General features: G+C 46.7%; 2 protein-coding genes across 5 annotated transcripts; both read right to left on the bottom strand.

Annotated features, from left to right (window-relative positions):
- Positions 1–1,674: 1,674 nt before the first annotated feature.
- LOC107263142 (apolipophorins) lies at positions 1,675–20,321 on the bottom strand. 4 transcript variants are annotated; one of them, XM_025080551.1, is made up of 29 exons: positions 20,168–20,321; positions 17,264–17,290; positions 16,869–17,053; positions 16,593–16,775; positions 12,630–16,503; positions 12,458–12,537; positions 12,173–12,361; positions 11,893–12,084; positions 11,618–11,806; positions 11,341–11,529; positions 11,045–11,233; positions 10,843–10,945; positions 10,534–10,750; positions 10,153–10,445; positions 9,880–10,074; positions 9,251–9,498; positions 8,666–9,158; positions 8,504–8,580; positions 7,472–8,397; positions 7,154–7,397; positions 6,769–7,005; positions 6,535–6,668; positions 6,246–6,403; positions 5,969–6,155; positions 5,733–5,874; positions 5,427–5,615; positions 5,087–5,332; positions 4,775–4,981; positions 1,675–1,914 (listed from the first exon to the last, which is right to left on the bottom strand). In XM_025080551.1, exons 1-29 carry the CDS (start codon positions 20,244–20,246, stop codon positions 1,762–1,764), a joined length of 9,825 nt encoding a protein of 3,274 aa, XP_024936319.1. In that variant the 5' UTR covers positions 20,247–20,321; the 3' UTR covers positions 1,675–1,761. The 4 variants fall into 4 exon arrangements, with proteins under 4 accessions (XP_024936319.1, XP_024936321.1, XP_024936320.1 ...); XM_025080553.1 differs by having other exon boundaries at positions 9,251–9,477; XM_025080552.1 differs by having other exon boundaries at positions 11,893–12,081.
- Positions 2,403–4,100, bottom strand: LOC107263005. The gene is made up of 6 exons (XM_025080555.1): positions 3,963–4,100; positions 3,751–3,890; positions 3,543–3,661; positions 3,071–3,282; positions 2,905–2,981; positions 2,403–2,831 (listed from the first exon to the last, which is right to left on the bottom strand). Exons 1-6 carry the CDS (start codon positions 4,048–4,050, stop codon positions 2,592–2,594), a joined length of 876 nt encoding a protein of 291 aa, XP_024936323.1. The 5' UTR covers positions 4,051–4,100; the 3' UTR covers positions 2,403–2,591.

Below are 20,321 nucleotides of genomic sequence, written 5' to 3'. Positions count from 1 at the left end.
TTCCGAGTTCAGAGGATCCGGCATCAGGTCACAGAAGTTCTCTGTGATCAGAGGGTCATGTCCCGCATGTCCCCATGCGAGGTCATAGTCCCGAAACGTTTTTTATGCAGTTCGCAGGCCTCGCGCGAATCCCATATGGATGACGATCAGTCTACGTGCGCAGATGGCCCCCCTGGAAGCGAAATCACGAAGTCAAGGAGCGAGTGTCTCGAGTTCCTTCGGTTAGGTCAAAATACCTAATTGAATGTGCACGTCGAGTAATTGGCACATTTCGTCAAGGTGCTGTCAATTCTACTGCTGCGAATTGATCGCGACACGTCTATCCTTCTTCCGAGGCGCAAAGGTGACTGTTTGTCCTTTTCAAAGTTCACCCTGTTATCTTTGGATGCGATCGAATCCGCTGAATCGCCTCTAGCAGTACGAGCACGAGTGTGGAAATCGAACGGACGAGCTGCAAAGAGACGCACCAGACAAATGTCAGTGATCCTATGTAAATCCTCGGTGATTTCACTCGCGCTCTCGAAGTCTCTCTCCCATTCTATTGGGATTGTTATCTAATTGTATAGCCTCAGGAGGTAGACTCTGAACCGAAGCGAAATATTTTGGAAATTCCACTACCGTTCCAAATGTAAAAGAGTTTGCTATTTTTTTCCCATTTACCGATAAACGTTGAGTCGATGACTCATCTCGTTCCAGCTTATTGTCTTTTAGACTTACAACCTTTGTCCATTTGGTGAATTTGCACGCCGGAAGTGTCGGCCGCATCGGCGATAGCCTTTTACCTTGGACACTACGAATAATTCAAATCCACACGAGTGCGCGGTCTTACGAAACAGCACAAGGACATTGGAAAATTCATGGGACATCATTAAATTTAAATATTCCGTAATTGCGAGTGTTAAATCAAAAGCAGCTCTTTTCACGAATAAATGTCTCAAACGTATATTTGTAGATGCGAAGAGTTGAGTTTCTTCCTGTATCGAAAAGGATAAATAAATTGTGCTGAATTTATAGAATTTGTAGAATTTGTAGAATTTGCAGAATTCGAAAGGCGTTTGTGGCCTTAGTGATCGCGGAGGCAAATTATATGTATCTGGGATGAGTGTCGTGGTCTTATCAGAGGACTGCAGGACGCACAGAAATACGGGTGATGAGACATGCCGGTAGAATCTGGTATGCTCTGCTCACTTGCGAATCAGCAATTCTCCTGTGGTATTCGATCGATTCGTACATGTCACGTGGCCTTCAAATTCAAATGTCAAACTTTCCGGGCTTTCGAGTGTCTAAAATTCTACTTTAGTCCGGAGTTTCAATCTCGTTACGCTTTCTAACCGAGTCTGCTGACAGCTTTACCTCGGATGGTTTCTTGTGGCCATTTTCAAAATTGTTCTTTGACTCGGCCACAAAATAAATCGGCGACACTTTCATGCCCAAATCGATATTTCCATTTGACTTTGATCATTTTCGAATGATTTAACTTTTAACCTGAAAAATCAAATTTCAAGTGAAAATTACGTGAAAGTAAATGATGTGTTATCACCGTTTTCTTGCTGCTGGTTTTTATTAACGCTACCGTCAATGGCCGCATGAATCTCCGTTTCTTCTTCTTCCCCTCGAGGAGAGAAGAAGGAATCGTGGAAAGTGTCGATTGCCGAGATGAAATGTGCAAAACCGTTAGGTGACATATTGTTGCTATAATTTCTCCCCTAAGATTAATTCCCATCGAACGGTTACATTTTTGACACAGTTGCCGTTACAGCATTACGGTTGCCATAAGATACAATTTAAAAGAATTTCTTTGTGTTTTTCGGTATTCATATCTTTGCACGTATCGATGTTTTCTATAAACGTGATGTGGGAGTTGGTTTTGAGAATAGATCTTCCCTCCGGCGCTTCGGAAATGTTAGTCAGAGCCTGAAAAAGAAACGAGAAAAACAATTAGGCGTTTCTCTGAAATCTCATGAGAAAGAAATGGAGTCGTTGCCGAGAACAAAGGGACATTATGATCTTGTTTTGAAAGCCAAAGTAACGAAACGAGGTCAACGACTTCCGCCAGACGAAATCGCCCGTTCGAGATTCGACCGAAGAAATGAGCCGGTCGGGTCTATGATCTCGAATTCCTGACTCACATATCAGAGCGAAATAATTCTCTTGTTGCGCCGACGCCGTAATAGCTAAAACTATTAATAAAGATTATTAGGTCATCGGAGAATCCAGGAGAATTGAAAAAAAATAATAATCGACGGTACAAGTACTCGATTAGCGATCTGTGATTCGCTCCTGAGAAATGCTAAATCGAAGGACATTCAAGTGTCACGACCTACTGCCGTGTGAGGATTTGAAAGGTTGCAACGATTTCAAAGGACCGGTCATTGTTGCCAACCTTAATGGCCATCAGCTGCGATTGTCGACAGTGATGGCTGCCAGCCAATTCGAGGAGCCTCCCAATAATTTGCAGCTTCAAAGCTAGAAACTTGCCCGGAGTCGTGGTGGTCAGGAAGGCAATGGCGGTTGCAGCTTTCGAGTGAACTGCTGCTCTCTGTAATTTAACGTGTTTCGCCATCAGCTGGGAAATGGAAAATGATCGCAGATTACGAATCTACTTGATCGTCCAGCATGTCCTTCAGACGAGGAAAAAGGTCCTTGTCGATGACTACTTGCTTCAGCGCAGATTCTTGGCAGAGAATCGCTAGACACGAGAGTGCTCCTGCTAAAGTTTCTTGGTCCTTTCGGCGCAGAAGGATCGTCAGTTTCTCCACGATGTCGATTTCCATCGCGTGTGACTTGAGCTTCCGGTCGAGTAGCGATTTCAGGATATCAAGGAGCACGAGCTGACAAGAGGAAGCCATTATTCCGATGGGCCGATAATTATGTCGATGCTCTCGCCCTGCCAAATCGGCCTACCAGTATAGCTTTTCTTTCGAACGTAAGTCGATTCACGATCAACTCTATGAATCCGTAGCTGCAGAGATCCTCGGCAGCTGAAGGATATCGTTTCGAAGAGGCATTATTAGGACGATTCTATATTGAATCCCGAGGCCGTGTTCTCTCAACCCTTTCGAATTCTCACCGCAAGCTGCTCGGGATAACATTTCGACGGCCAGTGCCATTTTTATGCGCACAGCGGCCAAACGATCCCCAAGGCCTTTCGACAAGTTGCAAAGAGTCGAAGCGTTCTTCAAAATCGCCTCCCTCCCCGCCGACCTACCGCCGATCGTAATGAACGCCATTGCGACTCGTTCTCTGAGGTAGGAGTCTTGCGACACCAGTAAATCCGACAACCTGAAGATCGAAGAAGAGAGTTTTAATGCAAAGACGATATCCTCTCGTGTCCTCGGTCTGACGTCTCTCGGACGACTTGTCGCACGAAGCCCCAATGGGAAACAGGGGAATAACTAGCAGCTACGATAAGCGTAGAGTCGTAGAAGAAGAAGGAAGCCGATAGCCAAGGCATTATATCTCGCGAAGCAGAAGCAAGTGGGAAAGGAAGTAGCAGCGGTCGCTCGGGGGTCCGTTCCAACGAAGGCGCAAGCTCTCAGCACCTGTCCGGAATGCGCAGTTTCAGCGCCTCGGACAATTTTTCGGGATTTACAAGGATGTCCGCGATCGTCGTAACTGCTCTTCGAACGATTAATGGGTCGTCCACGTGCAATTCATTTCTCTGGAAAAGTCAATCGCAACTTACAGGAACGTCCTACGCTCGCATTCTCGAATAGGATCGCCCTCGTCGTCAGTTGTCGTTCTCCTTACCAATTTTGAAAGGGCGAACGCACGGTAACCGCATCTCGCCCGCGTCACGTCCACGTGCGGTGCGTAACACTGCGGTTGCTTGGTCGACAGGCGTGAAATCCCAACATCCGCGTTTCGACAGTCCGTTACCTTGAACATGGCTGACATTACGATTGATCAATGCTGCAGCTTTGACAATTGATTAGGTTAATGCGCAATAAGATAACTGTTACCCTCGTCCATCGTCCGATTTAGGATCCTTCCAGATATTTTGCTGTTGCATCCCTGCATAAAACTGTGCAATGCTGGATGTGGATACATTTTAATGATCGTTCAATGTCCAAACGGACGTTTCATCGAAAGTCCACTTTCCTACCGCGTCACTTCTCTGTCCGACAGAAGACTTCATTTGTCTTGCAAGCAGGTTAGAATACAAATAGGTTCAAGATCCCGGGCAAACGTAATCAAGTCCATTCTCACATAAAAATTTAATTATTTATTAACTTATTATAGATTACAATAACTCCATTTAAAGGATGACGATCATTTTTCCATTTGATATGACAACAGATTGACGGGGGGTAGACTGCATAACTCGCAGAGCCTCATAGCGCTGTGTATTTAAGTGAGTACATAAATTAATGAAATCCATCGTTTCACAAATTTTCTGAATTCCTCATTAAATTATACAAGTTACAACGCTCTCGTTGGAATGATAATATAAGTTGGCACAAATTACGACCTAGCCTCTTTATAACTGTCACGCTCTGTTGCTCGCTAGAGCGACTGACCGAAATATACAGCACTATGAGCGTATAGAAATTATGGTAAGAGCATAACTGTAACGCAACAAACACAATAGTTCTAACTAATCGATAATGGTAATACGCAGGATTTCGAAGATCCTGGCTAGCCCTTAACTCCCCCCTTGGTGTGCCTCTGTAAAAGAATAATCATCGGTCAGCGACCCCTATGACATCGCTCTGCTCTATAACCGAATAAGATCGTCTCTCTCAGAAGAGAATAAGGAAACGGCATTACTCACCGCCAGAGGTTCCTTTTCCTTACGACCCGTGACCTTGCATTTTGGTGCAGCGAACAGCCCGAAATCCTGCACGCAAACGCAGTCCTCCTCGAGCTCAATGTTGACGAGACCACTGGCTATCTTTCTGGATGCGACTTGAAGAAATTGCTTCTTCTGATGTGGCTTAGCCTCGAGGAAGTTGTAAGTGCTGAAGACGGCACCTCCGGACTAATCAAGTCATAAAGTCATATATTTCAAGTCAGCTCTGAATTCATCGAAAATCCTCGAAATACAGCAAACACGAAATTCATGATTTTATAGAAATGTGCTTACCGATACGGCGAATTCCGCACAGACGTCGTTACTCGCAAGATTCAGGTTGTTCCTGATATCGGCATTCCCTTCGACGATCCTCTTCTTGCTGTCAGCGAACGTGTATGCGCTTTCGTCATCGTATCCCACAATATTCCTCTGTGCTTTACCGGAGACCTTGATATCCTCCAGGGATGAAATGTGATAATAGGTAAGACCACGATCACGGTAAATCTTCTGTCCCAGGAGAAGACGCAGTTGCTGCAGCTACAAGCGTATAGAGTGAAATGACTATAGGACTGCTGTGAGGTTCGCAATAGTCCTTCAAACTTATGCATATTGCTTTTAATTTGCCCCTTACGGAAAGCGGAAGCGGACTCTTCTCGCAGGGCGTCGCGATGACGCCGACGACAGCCTTGGCCGCAGTTGGTCTGAAGGGATAATTTATGGCCTCCTCGTAGGCTTCGGTCAGCTTTGTAGTTCCCAATTCCATGTTCAACTGCTGTTTTGCATACAGCAAAGCCTCCTTTACGGAACCAGACTTTGCTTCCTAAAAATGAAAGGCAAGTGTTCGTATGAGCAATCTATACGTCTAAGATACGACGGGACAATTTAATATGATTGTCATAAAAATCATTCGTAAGTCCTTCGTAATGCAATCCTGTACCGCAAGTGTAATATGTGGTTCGGTCTTCTCGAAGTTGATGTTCTTGATCTCCCCGTCGATGTTGCTGCTGCCGCCGTAGGTAAAATGCTGCGGCGGATTATCACTGGTCTCGGAGTATCCGATTACGCCAATGTGTACGTCTCTGTTTTAAGAGGAAAAAAGGAAGAAATATATCATACCTCGTCCTCTTTGAAGACACAATTGGTTGCAGCTTTTTTCTCGAATTGGACACTCACTTGATTCCGTTATGTTTCAGTTCGTTCCTGACTTCACTCAGCAGGGGAGTGATCAATTCCTTGAAGACCTTCTCGTTCTGGGTAACCTGTTCGACTACGAATACAATATCCGCTTCCTTCTTAGGGATCTTGACGCTGAAGGTGTCTCCGATCGCCACTTCATTGCTACCGATCTTGCACGATCCAGCTATAATGATACAAGATGTATTTCCCGTAAGCCGCTGGTGGAAGACACTTTTTAAATTCAATTGCAAATTAAGGTTCCAGAAGCCCTTACCGCAAGTCAATGGCACGCCCGTGAAAATTCCAATTTGGGCGCAACGCAAAGAATAGGCGGTTGCTGTCGTACAAGCAGTCTGCGTATTTCCACTGGACGTGGCTACTTGGTTGCAGGCTTCACGGAATGGTGTTGAGTCGACGAAGTTGAAGCAGCCACTAGGACAAATGATAAATAAAAGATACGCTATAGCGCTCCTGTAATCTCTGTGCAGCGACTTATTAAAAATTCTACGAGTTATGGCGTCTTACTGTTCCGATTATTTGACTGAATGAACGAGCACACGTACCTCAGCGAAGAAGCGCCAACGAAAAATTCCGTGCAAAGAGAATTTGATTTTGTGGATCGTGGTGCAGGTACTGCGTCCGGGCATCCGGAACTCAACTTGTAGGCATTGCCAAATTGAGCCTCGTTTTCTGCAACCTGCCAATAAGATATAACGTTTGTTAGCCCCGAAGAGAAGAAGGAACGTGCGGCAGCGGTTGGTAAGGGTTTATCGAGAAATAACAGACAATTCGCTTACCTTGCCAGATGGCAAAGTCAAGTCATCCCATGGTTCGTTGTTACCGTTTCCAAGTAGGCCACGCAATTTACCAAGATAGAAACCAGAAATGTGAATGCTGCAAAGTTCAGGCACGTGGCGTCCGCAGAGGATCTCAACTCCGAAGCTGGATTTGACGTTAATAATCTGTTGCAGTTGCGTAGCGCGAAGGTTCTTTGTAGTTGCAGGAAATTCAGAAGGACGCCCATTAACCAGGATCTAAGAACACGAATACAGACTCATATAAAAACTCAATGCGGAACGCGGATCTGAAAGTGATGCTTCTTGCCTGAAAATGGTAGAATGGTAGAATGATAGAACAGATAGATAGGATATCCATCTTATCCAGGGATGGATGGCCACTTACCGATCCGTCAGTCTTATACGTTATGCTCTCATTGGGCTCGGTCAGCGTGATACTCTGAATGTTTCCATTCTCGAGATTAGCCACAATCGAAAAGTTTCCGTCAACGACGTCCTGTGCCAGGATGTAACTGCAGCTTCCAGTTAAGGAAACGTGGCGACCATCGAACGTAAAGACTTGACCTCCGTCGGCAATGAATCCAATTTTGGGGAATGGCGGCACGATATCGGCAAGCGATCCGGCCGACCTAAAATCACAATGCGTTTCAGTCAATTTCAAGAGCAGCTTCTACGCGAATCATTTGGGGCAGCTCTGACGTACCTGTATGTGTAAAACACGTCAGCGGGAGTTGGCAGCTCGCGATTGAGCACAAGATTGATAAGAGAAATCTTCGGTGCAACGATTCCAGGAATCTTCTTTAAGATGCTGAAGTCCGGAGTGACGTTGTTTTCGATGAACCTGATAACGTTCTCGGGGGTCAGCTGTGATTTCAGCTTCGCAAGGAAGTCGCGCAAAACGTTTTGCGCTTGGATGTAGATGCTTTGAAATTCCTTGATAGCCTGAGCCGAGGTATCTTCGGGAATTTTATAATTCAGGGCCTGCTGATATTTCTCACGAATGAAATCAGATATTGGTAAAGTTTTGATTTGCTGGATCAATACAAGAATGAATTCCCTGAGATCCTTCTCGATCTGGCCAATGGTAGTGCCGATGACTTTGTTGATGTCCTGAATCAGTTCTACGCCCACAGCGAAAACTTCCTTAAGCTCCTTCTGGTTTTCGGCAATAAATTTCGTGACTGCATTAATATAGATAGAGACTGTTTTCATGAATTCGTTATAGAGGGGAATCAAAACTTTGATGATCTTCTCGTAGGACTCCTGGAGCTGAGGATAAATGGACTCGATGGCATTCTTAAGTTTCAGCGTCACGACGTTCAATTGATTTCGAAGTTCCTCCAGACGCGAGGCCAAATAATTTGCGGCGTCTACGAAAACGGCAATTATACCGCCGAAAGATTTGTTCAATGTGGCTTGAATTTCCTTGACAGTCTGATCGGTTTGCAATTCGTTCCTTAACTTGACGAGTTCATTTTCGTAATGTTGCAATAATGACGTCAGGTTCGGTTGAGCTTTCTTCAGATGCTCCCAGAGATCCTTCAGTTCCGTTACAACTTCTTGAGCGATACTCTTGAGTGCCGCCTGCAGGTGTTTCGCGAGATCGATCGCTTGGTTGCGTAACGATTCCTTAAATATAAATAAAACGTTACGAAACGAACTTTTTTCTCTTATTATTCTCCAATGACGAAGAATGGAAAATACGAGGGTGGGAGGGGGGGGTGGGGCTACTTACCAGAGACTCTGCGTGCACTTGCGGCATTTGCGTAAGCGAGAAACGGCCACTGGCTGTGATCTTACTCTTTGGGACACCTGCAAAGAAGATTTCAATTAAATTGATGTCCAGCCGACGATGCCTACCTAAAATATGTATATCTAATTCTGAGTCTTTAATTGCCTTTGAGGTAGTAAACGAAATTGTAGGTCTGCAAATCGTGAGCTTCGAAGCTGATGACAGCGTGCTTAACACCAGCAATAACGATCTCGCTATCGACTTTCTGTATGTTCGCCGAGATATCCATGACGGTATCCGCCTTGACGAGATCTTCATCCGGTGCCTTGATCAGAAGATGAATCTCCTTGAGGGTTGCAGAGAAGAGCACTCCGACATTCTTCGTTTTCTGATGTTCATCCGTGTACCAGAGCAAAGATCCAAAACCAATCTGATCGCTCGTAATGGCTAGATGCTGCTGCAGATCGACCTTCAGCTGCTGTCCACGACTGGTAACTTCGAGGGCTCCGGTTACATTGTATCCATGAGGAACTTGAACGTTGGTCAAATGAGCAGCCACGTTGATCTTTTGGGCCTTCTTTGCGAAGACATCGGCCTCTAGAGTGGCACTCAGCAGATATTCACCGCCATACTGTACTCGTCCTTTCACGGTGAATTCCTGTCGAGGAAAGACAATCAAGTTTTTAATTTCAATCAAACTTCTCTTATATGTTTCACTTCGTTACACATAGATAATTCCGTTCGTATTACCTTTGGTTGGGATGGATAGGTCACTCTGGCTTCTCCGTTCAGGGCGTAAACGTTGTTCTCAGTACTGACATCACCAAAAATAGAGAGGGTGGATTTTTCTTGCGGGTGTGATTTTCTGTCCGCGTAAAGGGAAACGTCGAGCTTGTAGGGTCCATGTTTCTTGTTCTTTGGCACGTCAAGCGTTGTGATCAGAGCCACCTCGCGTTTCGGCATGGTCAGAATCACAGCTAGACAGAAGATATCGTCGGCTTTATTTTTCGATGATTATCCATTCTCAGGCGGAGCCGCACCAATTTTCTTTTCCAATTTAGTTCGCAGTAAGCCGAGCATGCAATCGGTCCATGAATTCAATGTGTTCTTTTAGACAGATCAGAAACAACGAAGGCTCTGGCAAATCGCACGTGGCTCTGCATAGAATTTTTGTCACAAAGTATGTATGTAGATGGGTTTGCCCTGAAATATATATTCTTTTTCTATTTTATCATTTTAGCATATTTACGAGATTTTATGGAAGGCCACGTGTGATTTTTTAAGGATTGCATTATTTGCACACTGTCAGAACAACTGATTGAACTCGTCGAACGACCATACATATACAATGAGAATATATTACAAATTCTGTCATCTACCTGACTCTTTAGGATGAGCGTAGACCTGGTAGGTGTACTGAGTCTTGTCCTTGGAGGAGTGCAGATAGAGAGTGGCCGTGTGATCCAGGGTGAAGCCTTCAGTCTTCGTACTGGTTTTCAAGCCAAACTCGGCAGGCACATTGAATTTCTTCAGATTAACTTCAACGGTGATCTGGTGATCCAAGTGCGTCAGCTCTAAAAGAGAATTTATCGTTTGAGAGGATGCCACTTTTGTCATCGATAAATCTAAAGTCGAACATAAGTTTCAGTTACCAGGGTCGGCCAGAGTCGATTGAAGTTTGAAGTGGGCACAGTCCTTGCTCTGCTCGCAGTAACTGTTAAAGACGTAAATTCCTTTGTTCGATAGTTTAAGTTCCCCAACAATGGCGAACTGTCCGAAATTCGTATTTAGCAAAATAGCCACGCCAGTTTCTCCGTCGGCTTCCTTGGTCAATTCTTGACGAGTGTACTTGAACGACGAACTCTTGGTGCTTTCACCGAGCTTCACGCTACCGTTACCTTCGACAGTGATCTTGCCATCTTCCTTTCTCAGCTTGTAGTTGGTGCTGCGATGAAAATTCAAATGTTAAGAACACTCTCAACCACGAGTTATTCCAATACTCTTACAATTAGTCAGGTCGCGCCTCCCCCTACCTTCCGCTAAGGATATTCTTTCCATTGCTCGTCACCGTGACGATGATCCTCGTACCAGTTTTGGCAGTTGGTCTGTTGGCAATCTCGGCGTGAATCTTACGCTGCGGAATGACGTCGCTGTCAAAGTTGACCTTGATTAAGAAGTTGTCAACACTCTCTAAACTGATATGGCCGTCGGCCGTGGCGAATCCTTTGGGTGTCTCCAATTTCCACTCGCCTGATTTTATATAAATGACAGATTTTTCATGACAAGTTGTTCATCGGATAATACGCTATAAATAATTAATTGCTGTATTATATGACTCTCACCGGTGAATTCTTTATCCCCAAGCTTGTTGAATTTCGCAAGCGCACTCGTCTTGCCAACCGGGGTACTCCAAGTCAGTTCAAAGCTGGGAGAGGTCTTGCTGATCTGAAGCGAAATAGAGCGAAATGGGACAAATAAAATAATCCTTTCATTCTCGGCCAGAAGTCTTTAGGTCGTATGTCCAAACATCATAATTCTTCGTACCTTGTGCTTGTAGTCAAGACTCAGTGTTCGCAATTTCTCAATCGGAGTGCTAAGTTTGACATCAACGTTGACAGACGATAAATCAGGATTGTAGCTATAATGGCTGCTGATGGTAATTACTTTGTCTTCAAGGCCGGCATTCAAGGTACCTGATCCCGCAACCTGACCGTCCGGACCTTCCTTCTTATTCTGTTACAGGGAACAAAGACATTCCAAATTTGTATTGCATCTACGATAATTATTCCCCGCGAGTGAAGCGACAGTAAGCAGCGAGTAAAGCCAAGCGAGTCTCTTACCTCGGTTTTCAATTCTAAGCTGATGCGACTAAGCTTATCGATTGGCGTAGTAATCGTAGCCGCGACATTGACGTTTGACCAATCGGGAACGTAACTGTAGGTGCTGCCGACGGTGACTTCTTTGCCTTCGAGACTGGCGCTCAACGATCCAGATCCGGAAATCTGACCTCGCGATCCCTCCGTCTTTCTCTGTTAGATTAGAAATACGTTAGACAATCGTAGACTGGCATCGCGAACACTCTTTGCGACGAGTGAAAGCGATACGAGCTGCCCTTACGTCGTTCTTGATTCGCAGATTGATTTGGCGGAACTTGTCGACGGGAGTAGTAATCTTGGTCTCTACGACGAGAGTCGAAAAGTCAGGAACGTAGCTATAATCACTGCCAATGGTCACCTCCTTGCCCTCCAGAGCGGCGCTCAGTAATCCAGATCCCGAAATCAGACCGCTGGATCCGTCTCTCTTTCTCTGTTAGAAAATAAATAGAAAATAAATGTACTTTGGATCACGAGACGCTCATGTGTTTCCTGAACAACAAAGACGTGTCCTCTTACGTCGCTCTTGACTTGTAGGTTGATGCTGCGGAAGTTGTCAAGGGGTGTGGTGATCTTGGTGTTCAGAAGGATCGCTGACCAGTCCCGAACATAACTGTAGTCGCTGGCGACGCTCACTTTCCTATCTTCCACGCTCACGCTCAATGTTCCAGATCCCGAAGTCGAACCTTTCGATCCCTCCGTTTTCACCTGCTACAATGCCAGTACATATGTTTTACGATAAATTACGTCTCTCGCGATTACCGCTCATAGAAGATAATGCATTAGAAACTGATCGTACGTTTCTCTTGTACTGAAGGTTGACGTGCCGCATTTTCTCGACGGGGGTAGTAATTTTGGTTTCCACAATGACATTCGAATAATCAGGTGAGTAGCTGTACTCGCTGCCAACAGTCACTTGGTTATCGTCGACGCTGACAGTCAACAATCCAGATCCAACAATCTGACCAGAAGCTCCTTGTTTCTTCCTCTGTTACAGATAATAAATACATGCGATTATACGTCTCTTATCGTTATAGAATCATTTATCGTAAAAGGGCAGGAAAACCGCGAGAAAGGCTCTTACGTCGCTCTTCACTGCTATGTCGATGTGGCGCAACTTGCTGAGCGGGGTGGTAATTTTCGTCTCCGCAGTGAAATGACCATCTGAAAATGAACCCGACGATCAAGCGGTCTACCTTAGTCGCTGAATGTCTGCGTAAAACGACGTAAAACGACGTAAAACGACGAGGTCTTACCATTTTCACGGTCATTCTGATAGTCAAACTGTCCGGTTGCCGTAATGGAATTCTTTAGATTCAGGTTGAAGTTTCCGCTTGGGCTGACGCCGCGCTGCATCTTCAGATTGAAGTCTAGATATTTGACGTTGGCGAGGCTTATCGCCGCACGACTGTTGAGCTTCTGACGATTGCTGTCCAGAGAATAGTTGATCTCCAATTTCTTCTCGTGGAGCTTGAGCTCCGCGTCCACTTGGAGATTCGTATGGCTCGGTTTGATGTCGTAGACGACAACGGCATCGGCTTCGTATTTGCCTCCTGGGGACAGGGTCAACGAGTTCTCGAACTTGCTCTTATGCTCACCAACGACAGTGTGCTTGGACTTGAGCTCGATGCTGTTTTCCATGACCTTGGCCTCAAAATCAATTTCATAATCGGTCGGTTTAGAGATGCCAATTTTGGCGGAACCCTCGGACTCAAGTTTAAACTTTTCGTATTTGACTTCGACATCGTAGGACAGCGACTTCTTCGTGACCTCGCCCTCCAGTTTAAGTTCCACTCCCAAGGCGGGATACTTCAATTTGTATGAACCAGCCAACTTGAACGCTTCGGGTGTGTTGACGTACTGCGCACGCCGCTGAACAGTGAGACGGTTCACTTGAGAATTGAAATCGCGGCCGTGCACGAAAATCAGATTGCTTTCCAGATTATTCGGGGATCCGTCGAATTCCCACTTGACGAGAGCACCGATGTCGGGATTTTTCGAGGGGAGCACGGACAACTCTAAGCTGTACTGACTGTTCTTCCGCTTCGAGTCGAGCTTGACGGCGACGGAATCTTGAGCGCTCGTGCCCTTAAGATCGGCCGACACGCTTTTCGGGGTAACCAAGAGAGTCCCGTCGAGGCCGTAGAGTTTACGTCCGCTTGCGATCAGGGCGACCTTGTCGAAGTGGAATTTCTTGCCTCCATCGACGTCGGTCACGTCGACGAGCCCATTGACGTTGAACTGCTGCTGCCCAGCACGCTGTCCACTCTTGGTGCCAGTCTTACTGGCCGCGAGCTTCTCGATGTGTTCAGGCAGTTTGTACTCGAGCACAGGCTTGTACTTGGATCCGTGAGCGACCACGCCTACGCGAGCAAAGTACTCTATCTGATCGTTGTGCACGGAGACGGTGATCGTGCGTTCCTGATCGTTGTTCTTGAGGACCGCTTCGGCCGACGCCTTCTTGAGCGGCGAGTCGAACTGGACTTTGACATACTTATTGGGCTGAAGCCCACTTTCCACCAGGAACACGAGCTTCCTGTTGGTCCTGCTGTTCGGAGTCTCCAGGAGAATTTCAAAGGAACGCTCGAACGTGCTCTTCACGTTATTGTACAATTTGAAGTGATAGCTGCTCACGTCGGTGTTCTCGATGGTGACTGCGAACTTTGCTGGACCACTCAGTGGGAAAAGAGCCTTTTTCTGGACTGCCTCGAAGCTATCGTACGGGAAGGCAACTTCACCGCAAACGACGAAGCCGAGCAGACCGGACAGCTGATCAAAACAGTCGGAATGTTTTTTATCCTTGTTGAATTTAGGTGCTGCGTAATTCTCCCCGCTACTTCCGGTACTAAGAAGTACTTCGCTGGAGACGCTGATGATCTCTTGCTTCTTCTTGGGAAGTCCAAAGCTCACGTCCACGCCATTGCCGTTCAAAAGTTTCAAAGAGACGTCGGATCCTGTCGCGGTGTGTAACGTGGACACGACCTTAAGTCCAGATTGGACGTCGAAACCTTGCACCAGGAAGTTGCCGATTATTGTGATGGCCGCGCTGGGTTCCAGAGCTATCTGCACGGCCGCGTTCTTCGGGTCTTTCAAGATGGCCGGCAGGTCTATCTTTCCGTTGGTCTTCAGATGGAGTGCACTGCTGCCAATGACACCAAGCGACAAGGGAAGTCCTAGACCAGTAGGATAAACCAGCTCGGCATCGAGGAACTGAAGATGATTTTCAAGATGATAGTTGAAGTTCTTAGCTCCCTTGATTCCATTTTCGATGCCGTCGAAGATGGTATCGATCAGTGATTGTGGCGTCCACTTTTTGGTAGGTTCCTGTAAACTGAGAAAAGCCACTTCCGCCCCAAAGAGCTTTATGGAGAGATCTATATCTAGATCCTGATCAACTTCGTTGTCCTTCAATTGTATACCCTTGGCAAATTTGTCGAGATCGCTCTGCTTGACCTCACGTCGTGATATTCTGTGAACTCGATTCTCCACGAGCTTCTTCAAGGCCTCGTAAGTTTGGCCGCCCTGCTTGTAGAGATTCTCAAAATCAGCAGTCTCGTACCGACCCTTGGGGCCGAAATACTGCTCGATGATCCTGTCCAGATTTTCTACACGACCTTCCAGCTCAAGGAAGTTGAAGGAGTGGCCAAATATCTCGGTCGTCAAATTCAAGCTGGTGGATCGCGGCACGAAGCTGTTCTGGCTGTAGATGACGTTCGTCTCGGCGGAGGATCCAATGCCCAATGAGTCGATGTTGTACGAGAGCTCGCTGTTGAATGAAAACTTTCGGAAATCCTCGGGAAACTTTGTCCTTGGCTTTATGAGACCGAGTTGCCTCTTAGCCTCCTGCTTGTCGGGATCGGCGGAAGCGCGAAGGTTACGAAGATGAGAGGTAACGAACGAGCCAACCTGATTGACAGTCTCCCTGTCGAGAATCTCCTTGAGTTTGTTTGCCACGTGAGGGCAGGGACAGGAGACGAGGGCCAGATAACTCTTGATCCTGATCTCGCTATCGTCTTCACGATTGGCCAGCGTGTCCAGCAGAATGGACTTCCACTTCATGGAACACGTGGTGGGCAGAGATCCGATGGCGGCGGCACGAACGCGATTCGAAAGGTCCGTATTAGCCGCTACTCGAGCGATCTTCTCCAGGCTAACGTCGTCCAGGTATCTTGTATTGCCCAGAGCCTTCAGAGCAGCTACGAGCACAGTCTCCTGATCACGATTGGCAGCCCTTCCGTCGCCGATCTTCGCGACGATCTTATCCAGAGCTGCCTTCACCTCGGGAACCCTGCTGCAGCTGTGTTCCTGGCAGTACTTTCCAATGACAGAACCAATTCCGAGGTAGCCCTGACGGGGCAGGCCCGGCTGATCCAGAAGTGAGGTTATCGCCACGACCGACGGCAGATTCACATGACGGACGAAGGAGAGACTTATGTAGTAGAGGAGTGTTTGGACGCCGGTGATCTCGTGGCTTCGAATCAGTTCCACCGTTACCTCGGCAGCTTCGCCGGTGCCAGTCCGGTAGAGAGCATCCAGAAGAATCTTTTTATCGTGATGTTTGTCGAATCCGGCACCTGCCTTGACACGATGATAGACAGTCAGGATGTCGTTCTTGTTACTGGTGCGGAGGACCTTCACGAGTTCCGAGAATTTACGGGCCGCCGGGGGCCTCACTTCGTCAGGCATTTCCTCTTTGGCCGCGCGAAGTGCGCTCACGATTGTCTCGACGGAGGATTTGATCACCGGATGCGGCGCCTCGAAGATTATGGACTTTGGCGCGGAGGTAGATGACGACGCGACTCCGGATTTCTGGCCCTTCAGCGTCAGTGTTGTCACGACTACGGTTTTCGCGCCGGACTCGCCTTTGCTAAACGGTTTGAAATTGTATGTTTCCGTGGAAACTGCCTTGTTGAGGATGCCATGCTTGAAGTGCTGTTCGACTTTTTGCTCGGAGTCGAGAATCGGGGAGGATTTGATGTCCGAATTTGGATTGAAAGTGGAGGAGACGAGGTCCTGTTTGATGTTCTCCCTGTAGGCACACTGTCCCAGGTTCCTGTATTTCCGCACCACAAGAGAGCCGCCCTCCTTGTGAAAGTTGAAGTCCGTTGGGCATCCGCCGAAAACATCAAACTGCTCAAGTGGAAGCGACCGATTAATCAGACAACTATAATCGAGCGAAAGGTCATTAATGTCCTAGGACGATTAAAAAATCTGCCTACCTCGTGATGGGTAGTGGCACCGTCATTTTTAAATACTGCGGATTGAAAGAGAGAAACTACTGCCCTCTTGACGTTCAATGATGCCTGAGAGTCATTTGGATCGGCGCAAACCTCGGTGTCGATGTGGCCATTATGATAATTGAATTGGAGACCATATTGATCGAGATCGTGCGAAGCGACCGGCTAAAAGACAGATTTTCCTTTTTTCGTTAAACAATACTCTCGTCTCTCGTGCACAACGAGCTGCCAGTGGCTCCCGAGCTCCCGATTACTTACGGATCCGTTTATCTGAATGTTTTTCAACTTCAGTTGCTGAACGCAATCCGGGTGGATAGACAGTTCAGCGATTCCGGAGAGAGAGAGGGTTGCCTCGCCCTGTGCGTCGCTGACTGACGTAACCGACGTTCCTTCGAGCTGATACGTGTACGTGTGTCCCTCCGCGTAGGCTTTGCTCGCGTGCACTGAGGGCAATTAGGAGGAGACCATCAACAAGCAGGTACAATAAGTAAGGGCTAACTTCAAAGTAAATCTGAATCATCTGAATCATCTGAATCGTCTGAATCGTCTGAATCGTCTGTTCGAATGTGCCAAACACGCAATGGTATAGATAAGTATTTAATTCAGCGAATAGGTGATCAACATTTTACGAAATCTTAATGAGAGACACTTACTTCCATGGCAGCCAGTGGTACATTGTTCTGCAACAGAAAAATTGCAAAAAGTTAATGCGTCATACGTTAAACAAAGCGAAGAGGATTTTCCGTTTGATTTCTAAGCGATACTCTTGACACACGTCGATTCAAATCGATCCCGACTCGATTACTCGAGTTCAAAGTTTGCCGAACATCGCAGATGAAGTTCCAGGATGGCGTATGGAAAAGAAAATTAAAAAATGTGTATCCGTCACGGACAGATGATGTCTTGCGTTTCTTATCCTGCTCGTAGATTAACTCGAGAAGAAAATATATTGATGCACGAACGGGGTGGGCAAACTCTGCGCTCGAGGTTGCGAGCGATAAAGCACTAATCGTCGACTCCCGTGACCCCCGGCTGTAAAGATTCTATTTTTTTCTCAAATCAATACACAGCGAAATCTCTGAATTTCACGAGACATGGATGTATCGAGAAAAAAAAAGAAAAAAAAAAGAAAAAGTACAACAAGGTTCAACGACTGATCTCGCCTTCAATCGGCGAATCGCCGCGTTAGAGGTAAACACGACGATCGAGAAGTCTCAAGAATTGCGAGAAGGAGTGAATCATTAAAATGGCAATTCGCATGTGCGCGGCCACACAATCGATCCTCAGCAAAAGTCGCACGACTCTAATAAAGGTTGACTCGTAACAGCGCATCAACCGATCAAACCAAACACCGACATCTTTTCTTTTTCTTTCCTCTTTTATCCGCGTCGTTGAATGCGTCGCCGGTTGCGCTGCGCCTCTCGCCGCGCAATCGCTCCTTCTTGCTAAGAAAATACGAACGAAGGAAAGACTCCGATACATCGCATATGGAAAACATTCATTATCCAATGACGAATAACTTCTCCCCTCTGATTGGCAACCGTACCGCGATGTCCACATTCGTTTTTTTTATTATTTCGCAGAGAGAGCCTCCCCCCGCCCGCCCCGCGATCCCATTCCGAAATTTCGCAATCGCTGCCAAAAGTCTGTTTGCAATGTACGCGAACCGTCCACCCGTTGATACTGTATCCGGGTAACGTCCACTTTATTGGCCGAAAGAGATTACATCTCTTATCAGTGAAGGAAATTTCAGTGACGTCACGCGGAATCTAGCTAATTAATAAATAGTCAAGGAATTCCAAGCAATTCGTTGAATTGCAAGATTGCCATTATCATTGCCTCGAGTATCTTTTCACTCCTCTCCTACTAGTAAAAATATTGATAAATTACAAAGTGTCGCATTACGATTTACGGCGACTTCCAACCCAATGATATTACAATAATGGACCTTTGATCCGGGAGCCTCATTTTCTTATCAAGAGTTTAAAAGTTGCAAGAGAAAGATTCAAACCTTCTATCGTTGAGCGATGTGTGTAGAATTATTGAAGAAAGTCAACGTATGTATATCACTGTCTCTGCCCTCCTTAATGCCGCGATGACGATACGTTCGATTCGTTTTCGAAATTTCGTCGATACGGAAAGGCCAAGAATTCGTTGAAGCGCGCGACGCGTCTGAGCGAAGTACCATACAACGAGCCAGGAAAGATCGATAATCGCCGAAATTCCAAAGGTTTTCCTGGCCTCTTTGCCTTTTGACGCAGCTAAATAAATTGGAGACGTCGCGGTTGAACTTCGCAGCCAAACAACCTACGACCCGAGAGCAGGAAAACTTTAATCGAGCCTCATGTGAGTCCGACGCGATTGCTCGAATGTCGGTAATAATCTCTTTCGCTCATTCCCACCTACGATAACTTTTCAGTTTCCCACGTCAACGAGTTAGCTCGATGATTATTCGTAATTCGGACACTCGCTAATTGTTCGAGCGCGGGTTCCAGGCCCATCCAGGCCCATCCAGGCCCATCCAGTCCAACGATAGAAGCTGCTTTCAAGTAAGCCAATAATAATTGCAGGAGCTCAAGAAGAATGAGGGAACGCGCTGCGCGGCACGGTGCGCGGCGCAGGTACTCGGCACGTAATGATTGTGTACGTGGAGTGAACTTGTTACGCAATGAATATGTTTATATAATATCAGCAGAATTCAATTGGCAACGATCCATTGTCCATGTTGTCGTCTGTATTCAAAGTCTCGTTAACGGCGACATTAAACATTTCACGGAAAAGGATACGCGTAAGCCTAACGTCAGCCAATCACTGATCGATAGAAATCGCCCATGAGCGATCGACGCAGAAAAGTCGAATTCAAAAAGCCGAAGTGCTACCGGAAGTCGTATCTTAAATTCGAGCGATGTGAACGCTGCTAAAAAATGTCGAATCTCCGTACTTTGTTGTTAAAAACTTGTCGGAATGAAAGGGCAGCAATTTCATTGCTAAGTACGTCGTATCAATTTTACTGGTGTAAGCAGGAGCGTCGAGTCAATTTACCAAATGTCCGGTCCAGAGGCAGGGGAGTAGTAATCGTTTCAATGATACGGACCTCGTTGCGTGGCCAGCGAGCAGGCAGGCAGGCAGGCAGGCAGGCAGGCAGGGACGCTCAATCCGCATATCCTATTCGACAGATTTTCGATGCTATCCCGGCCGGGGGGACTGGGGAGGCGGGAGGCGGGAGGCAATTTCTCACATTTTCCTACATCTATTTACCACAAGTGCTTCCTGGCACTTCGTGACCTTGCGAAATGAATCTCTGGACAAGTATTATCTAAAACCGTTTCGTTGGCACAATTTTGGGCCAACCGAGTCTCTCCTTCTCTTAGCGTATCGTCGTTCCTCCGAGCAACAAAGGAAACGTATTTGGAGCCCGAACAACAAGTGCCAAGGCTCCAATTCCGTCTCCGAAGCCGGCACGCAACGAACAGCGGACGGTGTCCGTGCTGTACGCTGTGTCCAGTGTGCGACTGAAGAAGGAAAAGGCTCGGGGGCGCCGACCGAATGTTACTTACTTGCAATTGCAGTTGTCACTAGAAGAAGAAGAAGAAGAGCGAATAGAGCCGCTGTTCCGAACCGCGGTGGTTGTCCCATGATTCTCGATCGGTTATATCGCACTGTTACGGGTACCAACGGGTCCCTGAACACCACAGCGTGATGCTTTTCTTC

This window comes from Cephus cinctus, unplaced genomic scaffold (assembly GCF_000341935.2).
Source record: "Cephus cinctus unplaced genomic scaffold, Ccin1 Ccin1_scaffold0132, whole genome shotgun sequence".
Lineage (NCBI taxonomy): Eukaryota > Metazoa > Arthropoda > Insecta > Hymenoptera > Cephidae > Cephus > Cephus cinctus.
Note: the sequence above shows the minus strand (reverse complement) of the source record. Positions and strands in the feature narration are given on the sequence as shown.